Source organism: Polypterus senegalus, chromosome 12 (assembly GCF_016835505.1).
Source record: "Polypterus senegalus isolate Bchr_013 chromosome 12, ASM1683550v1, whole genome shotgun sequence".
NCBI lineage: Eukaryota > Metazoa > Chordata > Cladistia > Polypteriformes > Polypteridae > Polypterus > Polypterus senegalus.
This window is the reverse complement of record NC_053165.1, coordinates 92,656,321-92,675,301: the sequence shown is the minus strand read 5'-3', so window position 1 is coordinate 92,675,301 and position 18,981 is coordinate 92,656,321. Positions and strand designations below refer to the sequence as shown.

General features: G+C 36.7%; 1 protein-coding gene across 2 annotated transcripts in view; it reads left to right on the top strand.

Annotated features, from left to right (window-relative positions):
- LOC120541361 (cdc42-interacting protein 4 homolog) overlaps window positions 1-18,981 on the top strand; it is a 158,419-nt gene that overhangs the window by 84,492 nt on the left and 54,946 nt on the right. For both annotated transcript variants that reach the window (XM_039772910.1, XM_039772911.1), the window contains exon 2: window positions 13,252-13,367. In XM_039772910.1, coding sequence (XP_039628844.1) covers window positions 13,252-13,367 — 116 coding nt within the window. The remainder of the gene's footprint in view (window positions 1-13,251; window positions 13,368-18,981) is intronic.

The following is an 18,981-nucleotide window of genomic DNA, read 5'->3' as shown; positions in this document are numbered from 1 at the left end:
CGCTATATCCTAACTACAGAGTCATGGGGGTCTGCTGGAGCCAATCCCAGCCAACACAGGGCGCAAGGCAAGAAACAAACCCCGGGCAGGGCACCAGCCCACCACAGGGCGCGCACACACACACTAGGGACAATTTAGAATCGCCAAAGCACCTAACCTGCATGTCTTTGGTCTGTGGGAGGAAACCCACGCAGACACAGAGAGAACATGCAAACTCCACGCAGGGAGGACCCGGGAAGTGAACCTGGGTCACCTAACTGCAAGGCAGCAGCTCTACCTACTGCGCCACCGTGCGTGCTGTCAAATTCCGTTTTTCTTTTACTTTTTTTTTTTTATTTTTTTTATTTTCGTTTTTCACCGTTTTTATTTTCCCTTGATTCATATATATTTTTTTTTACTGTGAGTAACAACAGCTACAACAAAACAAACAATGAAATGGCACTTTATATTCCTTTTAATGAAATGGCACACTAGCACAACTGAACCTTATTTTGCAATTCCATTCATCAGGTAGGAGCCCAGATCCTCCATGATGCTGTATGCTGAGACAGCAGTAAGACCATGAGTGCCATCCAGAATTGTACGAGCTGTTACTAGTTTAATGCATCCTTCTGAGGTGAGGGTTAACTTCACTTTTAGGGTCTTGGATATTTGTTACAGCCTGAGCTGATATGTTCTCATCCAGAAAGAACTTTTTATAGAGGTGAATATGTTAAGCGAGGTACCCTACTGATTTGAACCAGCTATTCCACCTGGGGGTTCCTGCTGGCAGGCTCCTTAAAGGCAGATTTTACCCACATGACTAGTGATACAACCTCACTAAGGTATTTGTAGCGCTGCCAGGTCTATCCCACCAAACTGATGACATAACACAAGCAGGATGAATGTTCACTGTTAGGCATAACCCTTTTTAAAACTTCCTGGTATGCTTTCAGATAGTATGATACATTGTCTGTAACCACTGCTAAAATGTCATTAAGATACAGTTGGTTGCTGTGAAGGAACTGTAGTACAGCCTGTGGAAAGGTTACAGCTCTCCATAAAGATAAAATCTGCCAAAAAGTACTGGTCTTCATTACCTGTAATTATGTAAATTATTTCTAATGATTCTTAAACCTTTAAATGTTTACAGATTGAAAACGTGCATCATTAAATCTGTAGCTTCATCTGTTGCATATCTTAAAATAATTAATTACAAAGCATGAGCAAACTAACCTGCAAGATGCTAAATCCAGGAATTAAACAGAAAAAAAGGAAGAGAGACCCGCTTTTAAGGGCTTGTTGCATCTGAGGAGAAGCCTGCTGTTCTGCCCAGGTTTATAGGTGCTAAGTTTATAAATGAAGAATCGAATGTGGACCTTGTGTGCCTTGTCACCATGAAGCAAAACATTTAGTAAATCCAGATTTAAAAGGGTGCTATGATATGCTGGCAAAACTTGCAGAAAAGTTGTTGTCCAGATTCGTAAAAGTCGCCGGGATATTGTGTGCCCTCAGTTTTGCAGTTAAGGCCGAAGTTCCTTAGTTTGTTCTCAGTAGTTGGGGTATCTGATACTGCTCACGTCGTCATTTCTGTCTTGTGCAGTTAGCTAATTTGCGTGCCTTTAACAAAAAAACACATGCAGGAAACACGCATACAAACGGAGGGAGGCACAACTGGATTTCTACAATTATTGTGTTCACTTGACAAACAACAAACTAGAAAATAGTATCTGAATGATAGAACTACAGATTATTCAATCGTTTAATTTATTGGGAAGTTTTGTAACAGTCACTCCTTCAGTCTCTAAATTTTGTACATTTCCATTTTTATGTGTTAATTCCGTGATTCCGTCTGTGTTTTCTGCACCGCGGAAATCATAGGGCCCTAATATTTAATATATATACAGGTATATGTTTGGAGACAACCATGAGTGAATTTTACTCAAATTATGAAGAATCCCACCCCACCTCTTAAGTCAGTGGGTAACTGCTGTTCTATACTTTGAAATTGGGAAAAATCAACTTAGAGGATATGTTAATTTTTTTTTTTTTAAACTAGGGGGCTTTGCCCCCTGCTCACTTCGCTCACCAACCCCTGTGTTTGGTTAATCAGATATACAGTACAATTTAAATTTTTTTTTTCTTTGGAATTGTTTCAATTTCATTGTTTGCACTTTTACTTTAAAGCTTCATTAAAAACAAATTTTTTTGGAGACACATTGTGACAACGCAACGTATAACTGCCCGTGAGTGAATATTGTTCCTGTTTCTCTAATAAATAATCCGACTTGTTCTAATGTTTGTCCCTGTGATTTATTGATTGTCATAGCAAAAGCTATTCTCACAGTAAACTGTTAACATTTTAATACGAATGGCATATTACGATCTCCTTTGGTGTGTAATGTTATTCGTGGAATATATACATTACCTTTCTTTTGCCTGTTAAAATTTGCATCACTTCTCCTTGATCATAAATATACACCTGACCGAATTGTGTATTCTTTGAAATTAAACTTGTCGTTGCTTTAACTGTTGCGGGACCACAGATTCTCATAGCGTATAGTCCATTATTGTGTAAATCCACGTTTTGTGCATAAGAATGATGCGAATGCGAAAAGAATCTACTCTTTGCCTTATTTCTGACCTCGATTTGTCCTGTTTTTTTTTTTTTTCTATTACACCTGGTTCTGATGATTAATCACCTTTTGTTTTGCGGTAATGCAATCTTTTTTATCTTTTCTTTGATACTGTAGCGACTGACATGATAGTGTCACAAAAGTTTTACTTGAACAATCTCTGACTTCGTAACCCCAAACACTTCTTTCTAGCACCCTCTCCAATCCTTCATCCCCCGTGTCTCGCCCTTCCTTACCGCATCAATCAGTACCCCACTATCAGTCTTCCGTGCTGTACTCCGCCCTCCCTCAATTGGACCGAACAGTCACTTAAAACAAAAAAGGCTTCAACCTGGCTGGGATGCTACAATATTTTCGAATTTTACTGGTTCCATATTCTGTACCTTTCTCTGCATGTGTATCGCACCGTTTGTTTGAGCCTTTTGAATTATACTGCTTTCATAATCTCTTATCTGTCTTTTTTTTCTCTCCAACGCCTTTGGGTGTCTATTCTCCGTATTGTCCTTATACGCTTTATATGTGTTTGTAGATTTGTGAGCACTACGTGCTTTTACACGACTGATTGTTTTTTGATGGATGTGCTCTTATATGATATCTGTTGTAAGCAGGGAGTGTCTTGCGAGAATCTCATGTTCCACATCCCCCCGAGATGGCCCTGGGACAGTCTCTTGGCACCAAGTCTCATGTTTACGGTCCCCGCGAGACGCTCCGTGGCAAGTCTCTTTTGTCTTTTGAGAACTCCCGAGAAAATCACGTATCGTCGCCTTGCTTTTGCATTCTCGGGTTTCTTTTTATAATAGAGATATGGAAGTATCTAATCAATAACATTTTAGAATAAGCTTCTATATCAGGGAAAAGGACACACTTCCTTCCTTGCTGCTTTTAAAAATCTGCTCTGGTTGTGGTCTCTCCTCTCTTTCTCTTGGGTGGGGGTTGAATTTTGGTTTAAGTTTAACTGGATTGTATGGATTATCTGGAATGTCATTTGCATCAAATTAAAATCAATAAAAATATATATATAAAACAAAGCTGGGTGGGAGCAATTAGATGGCTCACTGAGACTGCTTTCCATTTGGCTCTTAAATTTTGGCTTAAAACGTCCAGGAGCCTCACATCCACCCGATCAGAGATGCTTGAGAGTGTATACCTGTGGGGCCTGCTTCCAGCTTCAAGAGACACTCTGTTGAGTCTACTGTATATTGTGCTTACAACTTTGTAATTAACAAGTCTTTCTGAAGAACTTTATAAAATAACATTCCTAAACTTTCTAATTCAATTAAAAGTCAAGTGGCGCAAAAGCTTTCCCTGGCTATATTGGGTGAAGGTAGGAACAAAGCCAGGATAGGGTACCAGTCCATTGTAGACTACACTTGATAGACAGAAGAATGTGTGACAAATACACACTGACAAAATTACATGGTGATAATCTTAGTGAGGAGCTGATGGGCTGCTACCACCATCTTAGGCAGTTACTATATAGAAAAGTGCAGGAATTGAATTTAGTGTATGCCTGTGAAAACAACAAAAACTTCCCATGCACGTTAAAACTTTATTAGCTTTAAGGTTTGTGCCATGTGATTTATGTCTCTGCTGCTTTTAAAAAGCTTGTGGATATTTTCTTCTCAGAAATATTGATGTCCAAAACAAGATAAGTCTAACCTAATTGCTGCCTCCAAGAGTTAGTACTGACAAATGGATGGATGTCTCTTTTTAGGCTTTTTGTACATGGTTAAACATAATGTGCCCCTATAAATTGCGCAGTACCTGTACATTTTTATTCACATGGTTTTAAAGTTTCTCTCCATCTGTGTATAGTGTTTCTCCTAACATTTTGTTTTGTTGTGCCAGTGGTAAAATCATCATTTACTAGACACTTTTTTTATATATAAAAATTATATTTCCATAGTATGCCTTTCAAAATTTTGAAAGTTGCAGCTTATTTGGAGTACAGCATTTAATGTATCCTTTTTAGATGGTGAAACTCCATTGCATCCGTTACACATGTTTAAAATTTATTTAAAGTTAAGCATTAAGTACTTGGGTTTTGGCTGACAGTATTGTTAATACATGTAGCTAATATTCTTTTTGGACAAAAAATGTAATAAAATTTGTTCTGGTCATCATTCATTTCTTTTGAGTATTCCCACATTAGTCTGTGGCTTGTTCTATGATTAGATCTATAATTAATGTGTTTATATTGGAATAAGACGCCTTCAGTGGATATTTAAAGCATTTCCTAATATTTCCATATTGTGTAATCCAGAGATTATACATTTTATTACTGAAAAATTGCTTTTATAAATTAAAACAAATGTGCATAGTTGTGTGTGTTTGTGTTTAACCCCATGTCATGACCCAGTGATATTACATTTATGAATGGTCACTGAAATTTAAAAGACTATCAGTGTCACCTAGGAAGAAAATCATGAGAGAGAGAACACAAGTAACTTGAGGTTGCAGTAGTAGAGGAAGGCCACTGCATTTTAGATCAGAGAGAGAGGAAATGTCACCCCTGCATCTAAATGAGCAGCCTCTCATATTTTTTTATTTAGAGGACGATGACATCTGGTGTTGCTTTATAGTTTGTACTGGAACGCCTGTCCTTTGGATTTTATAAACCAACTGCATACTTAAATGCTAATGTATTAGTGCTGGTTGTCTAAACTTATTTTAAGACTTAACATAGCTGCATGAGAAATAACAATATCCACCCATCCATCTACTTACTAAAACTGCCAAATCAAATTTTAGGGTTTCAGAGAGCTAGAACCTGTTCAGTCTGTCCCATATACAATTTCAGAAGTCGACCTTTTAGCAGGTTGCATTCATTTCTATTTCAAAGAAGAATCTATAAATGCACACTGAAGATTCCACTTAGAGAAGCTTTTTCCATATGCATTAATTGGTCTCTCCGAACTATAAACTATAACTTTGATCATTAGGATGCATCTGATTAATTACACCCTTATTACCGTCAAAAACTCTCCTGTAAGGTTGTGGTTTTTTCTGGCACGCACCCGTATGTAGCCTTCCTACTGAGTTTTTTCTTTGTTCTTTTCTGCTGCCTTTTGTTCTTTGTGTTTATTAGGAAGCCTCTTGTTTCTTTACTTAAGTGCCTTCTGTTGTTAGACGATAAATAAAACCAAACCAGAATCACTATTGTGTGTGTGTAATGGTTTTATAAAGGATGTACTTTTTCTTGTTTTTAAAAAAGTAAATCAGTAGACCTTGCCTAGACAGTATATTGCAGTGTGAAGGTTAGGAGAGTGCAAACTGATATGGTTTCTGTTTTTGTGGCTGTAATGAATGTGTTTGTGTAACCTTCTGTTCATTCCTCAAATTGCTTCCAGTTTTATGTAAACACAAGTCAAAACATTTGATTTGTACTAAATTTCCACATTTACTGTGAACAGAGTAGGCTCACATTGCTTCAGGTGAGTAGAACGTATGGCTGTGTTGTCATATGTTAGTTGGAAAACTCTGAAGATTCATAGGGATTCTTAATATAGCTTTAATTTTAAGATGTGTAGCAATGATGTTCAGATTACGATATACAATACTTCTGTGTTAAACTAGTCTTGCCCTAATCATTTGTGATTGTGGTTAATTGTATTCTTATTACATGCTTACCTTCATGGTGTTGCATCTAAGAAAAAAAACCTACGACACTTTATAATATTGCAGTGCTTGCAAGTCTCTGGAATTTGTACATAAAAACTTCGACTCCAATTCTGACTTCTCAATTTATTGTACCACTGACTCCCAGCGCCTTAATTTATGTATCACCAACTCCGACCTCTCTTTGTAATTTAGCTAATATACTTCCCTGCTGATTGAAAGCAAACAAGATACAAGGCATTCCATAGCTGCCATTGTGAATTTCAGACTAGTTTCTAGCACCCTAATCATTTATACTTTGCTTTTAAAGGCTGTAGTGATGTTGCTTTGGCTTTTTTTATATTATTTATTACATAATACTTAAAAAAGGCCATATTTTTACCAAAAGGCTAGAAGAAAAAATATTATAATTAGTATAAGTACTAGGGTATTGTACTGTGTTAACCGTGTTAGTGAAAAGTCAAGCAAAATGTCATCTTTTATTACATATTGCCTGAGTTGCCTTGGAAGCTTGCATATTATAATCTTTTTAGTTATCCAGTAAAAGGTGTCAATTTGCTTGACTCCTCACTACAATTAGTATAAGTGAAATTGGAAATATTTACACATTATGTTACAATTTACATTTACTTGGCATCAGAGTCGGAGCTGGTGCATTTTTAGCGACTCCATTAACCCAAGTAACTGCTCAGACTCTGCAGCCCAGAATACCTGAACTATACTTTTCACATTGATGTGTAGAAAGACCTGAACTCCAATAGGTTCTGCTATGTAATACATGTATTGGTTTTTAATTATTTTCATTGACTTGACTCTAAGTATTTGTTACAGTATATACATGAAAGATCAATAAGACATACTTTAGCTTACCTTGTACGTCTCATTCCAATCACATACCCCATCCATTACCAGCTGGGGAACCAAGAATGAATAATATTCAGTATGAAGTAATCACTAAAAGATACTGAAGTATCATAAGTGGTAAAAATGATTGAGGGTGTTCAATAAATAAAGGACAACACTGATAAATGTCTGCCATATCCTGAAAACTTGAATTGTTCCTAGTAGTGCGAATGCAGTTGCTCCTAATTTTAAGCACAATAGGGTATTCTGCTTCTATAGTTTTATGATAAGTTGGGTTTAGATTTCTTCAGCTAGAAGTGTTAGTTATCACAGTGTTATAGATATTCTTTTTGGTGGTAGTGTGTGAAGTACTTTGTTATTGCAGAAAACAAAAAAAAGTTGCTTTGACCATCAATAAGTGAAAATGGCTGTAGCAACAATCTTCTACATAGTATAAAATACCTAACAATTTTACAAATGTTGTTTCATCTTAAATAAAAAAAAAATTAAGATCAGTGTGGGGACATGTCTTCATTGCCCCTTAAACTAGCACAACAGATGCAACATGATTCATACCATTTACAGTGAGTGCCTTTTGGAAGTATTCAGACTCTTGAACATCTCTCTAGTTTTACTGAATTATAAACCTACTACTGAAAGCTTGTTTTCTGTGATATAATATTTGTACTTTTGCTGCTGCTTGAATGGCTTCATCGAAATCTCAATTTTTTTTTCAGCAAATGTGAATATATAATATATCCCATTTCTACCTGTCATTTTAAATTGCTCCATGAAAATGCCCAATTTTGCATTCTTCACCTCTTCTTTCAATCAAGTTCACATTGTGTAGATTTGAGGGGGTCTTGCTCTGAGGAGAAGCTGGGCAGCATGCTTTTCTGGCTGGATTACAAGTTGGCAAGTGCTGCCTTTGAATCAGTGTTGCCATTATAGTTAAAAAAAAAAACACTAAGCCTAAATTGTTCAAAATTAGTTTTGATGCTGACAGATATTATAAGATGCGTTCCATGGCAGAAAGCATTTTAAAAGCTTAAAGAGAATGAAAAAGTATGAGTGAAAACATGGAGGTTGACTCGCAGGTTGCACATTCCTCACCAGTTGCCACACAACCTCGCACCCACTTTGTATTTCAGTTTCTGTAAGCATGTATTGATTGCCAGTATGTTTTTTAGTGGTTTTTATTCTAACACCATCTTGTTCAGTGGCTTTAAGTGTGATATATATGTACCATGTCTGGGGTTAGTATTTCTTTTGTTTCTGATACAGCTGAGGTAGGCTCATGCTCACCATACACTATAGTTTATAGTTTATAGATTTCTGCAATAGGTGGATGTTGTACTGTGTTAGTCATTATGGATGAAAATAGAAGTCAAGCAAAATGACACCTTTTATTGTTCAGTTAGTCAATAAAAGGTGTCATTCTGCTTGAATTCTCATGGGTTCCTACAATAAATGGAAGGTTGTATTAAGATGTGGCTAAGCTTTACTGTACGTTACATTAATTGATTGTAACTTGAAAGTGCACATCATTGTGTTGGTAAATTTTTTTTAGTTACGTGATAACTTCACATTTTTGTTCAATAGACTCATTTTGTTTTTTTGTTTTTTTTTTGGGTCTCTGCCAGGTTCTTTTGGCCTTGGGACTCATTTTTAACTATTCTTATTCAGTGATGCCCTTTTATTAGCAGCAGTTTTAATTATATCTAGCCCAACATTTTCCCCCGGGTGGTATCCATTCGCAAACAACAGTAAATACATAATCAAAATTTAAATACAGTGTACATAATAGATGACATGCACACACTACTTATCCAAACATTTTAGTACTTTAGGGGGCTAATCATTGCAGATTTCACTTCTGCACCCAATCAACGGAATATTTTGCTCCTGCAAACTGGGGAACTGAAACGACTGACAAGTCCAGTTATGTGCAGTTCACAGCCTCTTGTACACTACACGCTTCACTAAGAATGCCAACGAACATGGACCAGTTCCTAAAATGCTGCCAATACCAACCTCACAAGATTAATTTCAGAAACCTGAAGCAAATAGAAATAATTAAACATACAAACTGTATACTATGAAGACATTTGGAAACAAAGCATGCCAGTTACAGAAGTAAATTGTTTGACTTTTATGAATGAAAAAATTAACATTTTAGTGTGTTTGTACAGCAAGCCAGCAGGCACTCTGAGCATCACCAAGTTGCATATCAAATTGACAAATATAATAAAGCTCATACATATTTGTCATATCTGTAACTATACACAGCAGCTCTAACCACTATGATACAGTTTTATTTTTTGCTTTATATAACTGGATAATAGTATTTAGCAATTTGTGGAATTAACTGATCTAACAACAATCAGTTTGTCACTCACATATGATGGTCATCCTATTATTTTATCATTACAATAAATCCAAATGAAGATAACCCTGGCTTTGTTCTTTTGAAATACTACCCCCTGGGTTTGGTTTACCGGATATACAATTTTAAAGAGATTGTTATATTCATGGGAATTGTTACATATGCATTATTTTCACTTTTACTTAAAACTTTTGTAAAATCAATACTTGTCCTTTATTTCTGGCCCAGGACATGGTTAAATCTTTCTCGCAGGGTGTATAACGCTGCTCGTGTTATGAAGGGGGTTAACTGAATGCATGCTAAGGAGAAGTGGTCAGATCATCTGCTGGCTTTCTGCTGCTGCTGCTGACAGTCTGCATGTTCTGCTTGTCACTTGTTGTCGTTTTAAGAGCTGGGAGCACATGAAGTGTGCTGCCAAAAGCATTCCAACAACTGCTTGGTTAGATGTCCGTGAACTTGTTTTAAATGTTGTCTCACTGCCTTGTCACGTGTGACGTTAAAGTGTCTCTTGCGGGACGTCAAATTGTCTTCCGAGAAGATCACGTCTCGTCTTCCTAGTCTCCCTCCCAGGATTGTATAATGCTGTATTATAAGTTAAACTCTAGAAGCTTCAAAGAAAACCTGCTAGATTGAAAAATACAGTATTTCCAAATGTCTCATCTTTCCTCTCTGAAATTCCTTTAGGCCCTTTATCACAGCACATCACTTTTTCCACATTTTGTTATGTTACAACCTTATTCCAAAGTGGATTACATTCATTTTTTTCCTCAGAATTCTACACACAACACCCCATAATAACAACATGAAAAAAGTTTACTTGAGGTTTTTGCAAATTTATTAAAAATAAAAAAAAACTGAGAAAGCACATGTACATAAGTATTCACAGCCTTTGCCATGAAGCTCAAAATTGAGCTCAGGTGCATCCTGTTTCGCCTTATCATCCCTGAGATGTTTCTGCAGCTTAATTGGAGTCCACCTGTGGTAAATTCAGTTGATGGGACATGACTTGGAAAGACACACACCTGTCTATAGAAGGTCCCACAGTTGACAGTTCATGTCAGAGCACAAACCAAGCATGAAGTCAAAGGAATTGTCTGTAGACTTCTGAGACAGGATTGTCTCGAGGCACAAATCTGGGGAAGGTTACTGAAAAATTTCTGCTGCTTTGAAGGTCCCAATGAGCACAGTGGCCTCCATCATCCGTCAGAGCTCCAGAGGTCCTCTGTGGAGAGAGAAGAACCTTCCAGAAGGACAACCATCTCTGCAGCAATCCACCAATCAGGCCTGTATGGTAGAGTGGCCAGACGGAAGCCACTCCTTAGTAAACGGCACATGGCAGCCCACCTGGAGTTTGCCAAAAGGCACCTGAAGGACTCTCAGACCATGAGAAACAAAATTCTCTGGTCTGATGAGACAAAGATTGAACTCTGGTGTGAATGCCAGGCATCATGTTTGGAGGAAACCAGGCACCGCTCATTACCAGGCCAATACCATCCCTACAGTGAAGCATGGTGGTCGCAGCATCATGCTGTGGGGATGTTTTTCAGCGGCAGGAAGTGGGAGACTAGTTAGGATAAAGGGAAAGATGACTGCAGCAATGTACAGAGACATCCTGGATGAAAACCTGTTCCAGAACGCTCTTGACCTCAGACTGGGGCGACTGTTCATCTTTCAGCAGGACAACGACCCTAAGCACACAGCCATGATATCAAAGGAGTGGCTTCAGGACAGCTCTGTGAATGCCCTTGAGTGGCCCAGCCAGAGCCCAGACTTGAATCTGATTGAACATCTCTGGAGAGATCTTAATATGGCTGTGCACCGACGCTTCCCATCCAACCTGATGGAGCTTGAGAGGTGCTGCAAAGAGGAATGGGCGAAACTGGCCAAGGATAGGTGTGCCAAGCTTGTGGCATCATATTCAAAAAGACTTGAGGCTGGAATTGCTGCCAAAGGTGCATCGACAAAGTATTGAGCAAAGGCTGTGAATACTTATGTACATGTGATTTCTCAGTTTTTTATTTTTAATAAATTTTCAAAAACCTCAAGTAAACTTTTTTCATGTTGTCATTATGGGGTGTTGTGTGTAGATTCTAAGGAAAAAAATGAATTTAATCCATTTTGGAATAAGGCAGTAACATAACAAAATGTGGAAAAAGTGATGCGCTGTGAATACTTTCTGGATGCACTGTATATGCATGTAAAGTTTCACTCCTCCCCTTACCTTTCTTGAACTATAGTGCTTTGCAGACAGACGTGCTATGTCGCAATTTTTAGATTTCTAGATTAAAGTTTCTTCTGTGAGCCAGATACTTTAAAATGTGTTTAGTTGCTTATCTACTATGTAGACAGCATGGACCGTTTTTACTTTCATTTTTTTTTTCCAGTCTATGAAAGGTGAGCTAATTTAATGCTACCTCATGTTCACACAAGCCACAGAATGTGTGGAATGCAGGAAAATAACAATTAAAAAATACCAGTATACAAGGGTGTCTTGATATGACCAGACCACCATAGCTGTTTTTTCCCACTGGGATTACAGTCCTTGGGTAAGAAGCCATTTCTTTGTAACCTTGCATGTATGTTACATGATCTCTATTGACATTCCTGCCAAATACCAAGAGGTTAAAAGGTGAATCCCCAGTTAGTATTTGTATTGGTTGGGCATGTCTGGTGGGAGTCCCTGTGATTCTGGGAGAGAAAAAAAACTTTAATAAGCTATATTTAATATATTAAAAATGGGAAGGGAGTACATATTAAGACTTTTCCTAATTATTAAATGTTTGCTAACAAAGAGATTTACTCTGTCTGATAATATCTACAAACTTGTGTTTATGTGAGAGAGGAGCTAGGAGATAATGCAACTCCTTACAGGATAACAGTCGTTTTGGATAGTTACCTTTTTAAAGCAGTTTTTTTTTTTCTATTGCTTCTTCTACTTATGCTTTATTTTCAGCTGAAAACATAAAAAACAAAATATTTCAAACATATGGAGCTTGTGTATTAATTCAGGATGTGGATGTTCTATTGTAGATGACCCATTACATTGGAGATTGTCACAAAATACATAGTAATAAGATAATGAAAATAATTTGGCATAGCTATTTGTTGTGCTGCTTAATAAGAGTATCGCTATATAGATTAATTAAGTTATGGTACAATCAAATTTCAACCTTTTTTGTTTTGTGTTTCTTGTAATGAGTAGGTGTTAAACACAATGCAGCAAAAGTACCTAGCTGTAAAAACACACAAAACGACAGGAGCATATGTTCAAGACCAGGAAAAAACATGACATGTAACTAATAGAAGACAGGCATATCAATTTTGGATAATCATGTTGGCTTATAGATAGATGGATGGCACTTCAGACTGCAGTGCTGAAGATGTTACTTTAAACTTTATTTGAACAAGAATCTTCATGGATGGAGGTCTAATGGGTATGCAAGGACTGCAGGGATACAATGACAGTTTGTTATTTTGAAACAGTATTTGGATTACAAGAGTGAGACACACATTTTGTTTGCAGAAAATCCAGTCTTAGGAATTGCATTGCGACTGGCAGCTGATGCCTTCTTAATATGTTCATTATGATTGCTGTTTCATTTTGTTTCCAGGCCTTTTGCAAAATGTTTGTTTTATCCTAGTATACAAAAATTAAAATGATTAACATAGGTCATTTGGTAAATTTCTTGTACATTCTAATTTTATAGCTTTATTACGGTGGTTCTGAATTTAGAATTTCTGTAACAAAAGAATTTTATTCATGCCCTACCTTTCTGTCTCTCCATGCAGGACCAGTTTGATATTATAGAAAAGCACACACAATGGGGATTGGACCTGGTGGAGAAGTATGTTAAATTTGTGAAGGAGAGGACTGAAATAGAGCAAAACTATGCAAAGCAACTAAGGTAAGTTGGCACCTGAGCTGAGAAATGGACTGTTTATTATTACTTATTATTTGACTGGCGCTTTTGTCCAAGACAGCTTAAAACATTTGAGAGACACAATTGGTTGCATTTCTTTTGTTTTTCCAGTTGGAGCACAGGAAGATGAAGTGACTTGCTCATGGTCACACAGTGTTAGTAGCAGGATTTGAACCCACATCCTCAGGGTTTTAAGTCCAAAACCTTAACCACTATGGTATGCTGCATGCTAATCCTTTACTTTATGTAAGAAGTAACCTGCTTACCCAACTTGGGAGATTTTTGCATTCTGTATTCTCTTCCAGAAAGAACCCATAATTTCAATCCATATTCTATTTATTTATTTTCATTTTATGTATTATATGTATTGATTGTTAAATGTTACTGTTCCTGTGTACCGCTGTAGGATGGTAATAAGTGCCGTTGTCCAACAGGGACCCTGGTGAGAAGTTTGTCAGGGTGTTCTATCTTCTCACACATCTTAAAATGTGTATTTTGTATTCCCTGGTGACTCTTGAAATGAGTGAGTTTAGATATGTGTGTGTATATATGCTCTGCAATGAACTGAAATCCATGGTTTGTTTTTTTGCTGTGCAACCAATTCTGCCGGTTAAACTTTTGTTTCATTAACAATGAATAGGTGGTCTGCAAACTTTGACATGTACATTTTATGGTTTAAAATTCTTTGGATTTGAGGCAAGTTTGTGGCATATTCAGAATTTCATATTTAACTATGTATTTTTTTTTAAATGTTGCTGTATACAATATTACTATCTGCATTTGCCAGATAAAATAAGATTGTTCTTAGAAAATGAACTATACTGGCAACACACAGGCATCATGACATCTCAGTAATGTACTAACTCTCATAGGACAACATAACAAACTTAACATTTTCAGACCTGCTAAATCCAATTTGGGGTCATATGGTTTTGAGGCCTTTCCCAGAAAAAAATGAGCACAAAGCAGGAGCTAACCCAGGGAAGGGTGCCAGTCCTTTCACAGGGATACTCACTTGGGGCCAATTTAGAGTTGCCAGATAATTTCATCTGCAGATCTTTGGAAATGTGGATGGAAACCTGGAGTGCCCAGAAGAAGACCCACAAAGACACATGGGACTGGATTCAAAACCAGGGCACTGAGTCTACCATGCTGCCCTCTCATAGGACCAATAAGATGCAGAAGACATTACATCTATATGTTGCTTTTGTCACTACTCAGAATGCTTTAAAGATATTACTTTCAGATCCATCAATGAAATGTTTATAGTGTCACATTTAAGTCATTTTGTTAAATATTTATTTAACACATATAAGCAAAGAATAGCATATTTAAATTAAATAACAGGCTAGTCTATGAAAAAAGTTGAGTAACTTGTCCTCTTGGGCTATAAAATTGCAAAAACTTAATATTATTTGGGAATATAATTCCAAACTGAATAGAATTGTGAGGAGGACCTGTTGCTTAGATAATTCCATACTAACATTTCAGGTTTGGTGTGTTTTTTGTTTCTTGTTCAAGTAATTTTTCCTGACAGTTATTTTATCCAGACATTGCAAAACTTTTTACTGTGCTCTCATCTAATGTCGGCTTTATCCCTGACCCAGAATCATTAATTGAATAGCTTGCATAGCATTCTGGGAGCCTGATTGGTACTGTAACACTGAACATAGGAAGATGTTTGGCTAGTTGAGAATATAAATAGAACTGTCAACTACATCAGCCTTGGAAGCAAAGTGCTTGGGTAAAAGCGGAAGGAATGTTGTACTAAGTAAAACTGGATAATGGGACATGTCAGCTGCCTGGGCGTGTCAGTGATAGGAAGCAGGAAGGTCTAGACTCAGTCGTCTCTTGTAGAACTGTTGCTTACTAACTCTCTGAGCTGAGTACTGTGATCAGTTACTGATCACAATAAAAAAACCAAAGTGATTTTGGTACTTATGTTTTCCTTCATTCATTTGGTCACAGTTATCATTCAAATATAGCTTGGTTCCCTTAAACATTCTGTAGCATACACAGTATAAAAGTGTTACAGCAATATTGACCAGACATTGTGAAAGCAAAGCACTAATGGCTTCTTGGTGTGTCATGTGCATCAGTCTAGAATACTAGTATCATTGACAAAGCAACATTTTTATGAAGGATAATAGAGTTCAAAAGTGGGTTTGTGCTGGAAATGAGAAGTTTGGCATAATTGTACATAAAGGGTTTTTTTTGTGCATCATTATCACCTTGGGCTAAAGCCAAAATTAGATTTTGGCTTTGAAGCTATGAAGATTTGTCCATCAAAATCAGTGATAGAATGCTGGACTGTGACCTTTCCTTTTTTTTATATAGAAATGAAGACCCCACAATAATCCTGTCTGGTAGCTTTCATTGTAAAGTTATACAAAACGTAGTGCTTGTTTTAAATAAGCAGTCCTCCACAATATTGAAACAACTGACTGGTGAAGTAAATAACAATTAGGATCTCATTACAATGGCACATGTCAAGGTATAGGATATGTTAGGCAGCAAGTGAACAGTCAGTTCTTGAAGGTGACATGTTCAAAGCAGGAAAAATGTGCAACTGTAAGGATCTAAGTGATTTTGAAAAGAGACAAATTGTGATGGCTGCACGACTGGGTCATAACCTCTCTAAAACGGCAGGTCTTGTTAAATGTCTCTGGCATACATTGGTTAGTATTTATCAAAAGTGGTCCAAGGAAGGACAACTAGTAAACCGGCAACAGAATCATGGGCATCCAAACGCTCATTGATGTTCAGAGGGAGAGAAGACTAGCCCATCTAGTCCGTTCTGGATACACCAATATAAGAATTTCATTAATTGACATTAATCTTTATTAATTTTATCCCAAATTATTGGCACAAATGAAAATATGAACCTTGTCATCAGCCATGTTGTTAAGGCATTAAAAGTTTTGTCCCAACCAGACCTCAGATAAACAGAAGGCATCTTTAAAAGCTTTGTTTTATGTTTGTGCTAGTTCCCTATATGCTGCAACTATAAGTTACCATACTTGGGCTTTTTTTTATATAAATATTAACTAGACAAATGCTAGTTATATAATGATACTACTCATTTGCATTCCCATAGGTACAAAACTGATGTTCTAACATCCAAAAAGTTGCAGAACTGTAGGGTGGCTTAATGTCAGTCAGTAAGTTATATGACTCATCTTGTCATACAAAGAAGAGAAGAGTATGTAATGGTGGAAGAGCTTGAGACTTTTTTTTTTGCTGTAGAAATGAGGACACGGCTGAGCAAAATGATGATCTGTTCACATACCAGTCTGATTTATATGTGGCTTTACATTCAAATTGGAAGTCATAATATATCTTCATTTGATTTACTAACCCATTTACTATTTTAAGTTAAGTTCAATATTTCAAATCTCACCTCCCAGCTTTGTGTTACTACAATCCACACTCTGTCATCTTTTGGATCTCTATGATATACAGGATATACAGTAAAGTGCATAATAATCATTTTTACAAATTAGTGGGCTGCACAAAAATGTACGTTTGGATGTTGTGAAAATTGTTAATAGTTTTTATGCTGTTGCATGGAGTAATCAAGTAAACTCTCCACTGATGATGAAACAAAAATATTAGCATAAAATAAATTTAAAATGTAATATGAAAATAAGGATAAATTAATTTTTGTAATTTTAACTGCTGTGAAGGGGTTGGTAATACATTCAGATTCTTCTTTCATTTTACATATGACAGATATATAACATTTATCTTTTCACTGATTTGCACGTCAACTCTTTTATATAAATTTTGCTTGGATCAAATTCAGTTCTCTGCCTACAGAACTTCAGATTTGCCTTACTGCCTCTCCGAACAAACCTCAGATTCAAATTAGGTTCCATCTGCTGTTAGGAAGTTTTTTAGATTAAAAAAAGCAATTAACACTGCAAAATGTAATTAATGTGGAGGAAAAATGCATGTTTTCACGAGTCATTTTGGGACACAGTTCTCTACCTGGCTGCATTGCTCTTGGATTGGCAATTGTAGTAATAGCAGATTTTAAGCCCCTTGAATATTAACCTGAAATCCCTGACTTACTGTTGCTTTATGCTAAACCTGTTGAGTATCCATCACATCAAGCAAAAGCGTGTTTCCTTTATCATTAGTGACAATGGAAAATGAGTGCCAGATTTCTGATTTTCTTTTTGTTATTGTGATGACTTTAAAATCACTGTTTTAAAGGGCCTTTTCAATCTCAGCTGTGCTCATTTTACATATCTTAAAATTAGTAAGGCTAATGAAAAATATAGTTTATATCACAAATATTTACATTTTGCTGCAAAGGGTAATGGGTAAAAACATCATGTATTTTTTCTTAACTGTCTGCTCCTTGTCTACCTGTCCTCACAGTCAACTAGTGCCCTGCATGGATAAGTTTGATGTTGGGTCCCACTCAGGTTATTTATCTGTAGCCCACACTTAATTTGCTATACTTTTAAAAAATGCAGTTCTTTTCTTTTCATTAACATACTAGTTTTAAACACAGAGTTTGCAGATTTGTAATATTTAAATATAGGTAATTACTAGTTAATGAGGAGTATATGGTATGCAGCCTTCAGTGCAGGGGTGTCAAACACAGGTGTGTGCACTTGTAAATGTTGTAAATAGTAACTGTAAATAAACGTGTGGTGGTGGAAAAACATGTCTGCCTGTCTGTGCCCGGGTAACGTTCACAACTTATACTTAGAATAAACTTAAAAAGACCAACCAAAAAATGTCCATAGCAGGGAATATTATTTGTATTTGGTTTTCAGATGACATTTTACATAAATTAAAAACATTATTCCAGTTGTTTTCAGCAGTGGAATGGAATAAAATATATTGTTTTTAAGACACTGCAGTTACTGAAGGATACCATGGTTTCCTCATCATTCTCAGCTGTTGACAGACACAAAGAATTTCTTTCCTTTTTTTCTTTCAGATCTTACAAGCATGTGGGACTTATAGCACTAGTGTGGCCAACTTTTATATGACAGTGAAGAACATTCAGTCTCCTTCCTGAGCATTAACTATAATATATATTAATGTAATAATAAATATATATATATATATATATATATATATATATATATATATATATATATATATATATAGTAATAGATTAAGTGCTTTCCTCGCACCCTTGTACCCTCAGACTATACGTCAGACACCAGGTAAAAGTCCAATAATGATATTTATTCTAATAATAATGTGCACAAAGCACGCTCCTCTCCACAATTCTCAATAAACAATCACAAATAACCAATCCTCCACTCCCAGACGCTTAGCCACCCTGCCTCCCAACTTAGTTCGTCCGTCTGGGATTTCCCATAGTCCTTTATACTCCTTGACCCGGAAGTGTTTGTCCCTCAGTCCATGTGATTTTCTATCACTTCCGGGTCAGGTAAAACTTCTCTTTTTCTTCATCCCGGAAGCACGTCATTTCTTCTGTCCATGTGAGTGGGACGACTTCGAGTGTAGGGAAAATAGTCCCTGGGCCTCCCTGCAGCGACTCCTGGCGGCCCCCATGGTATCCAGTAGGGCACCTCTACGTTGCAAGGAGGGCTCCATCTGGCGGCCTGGA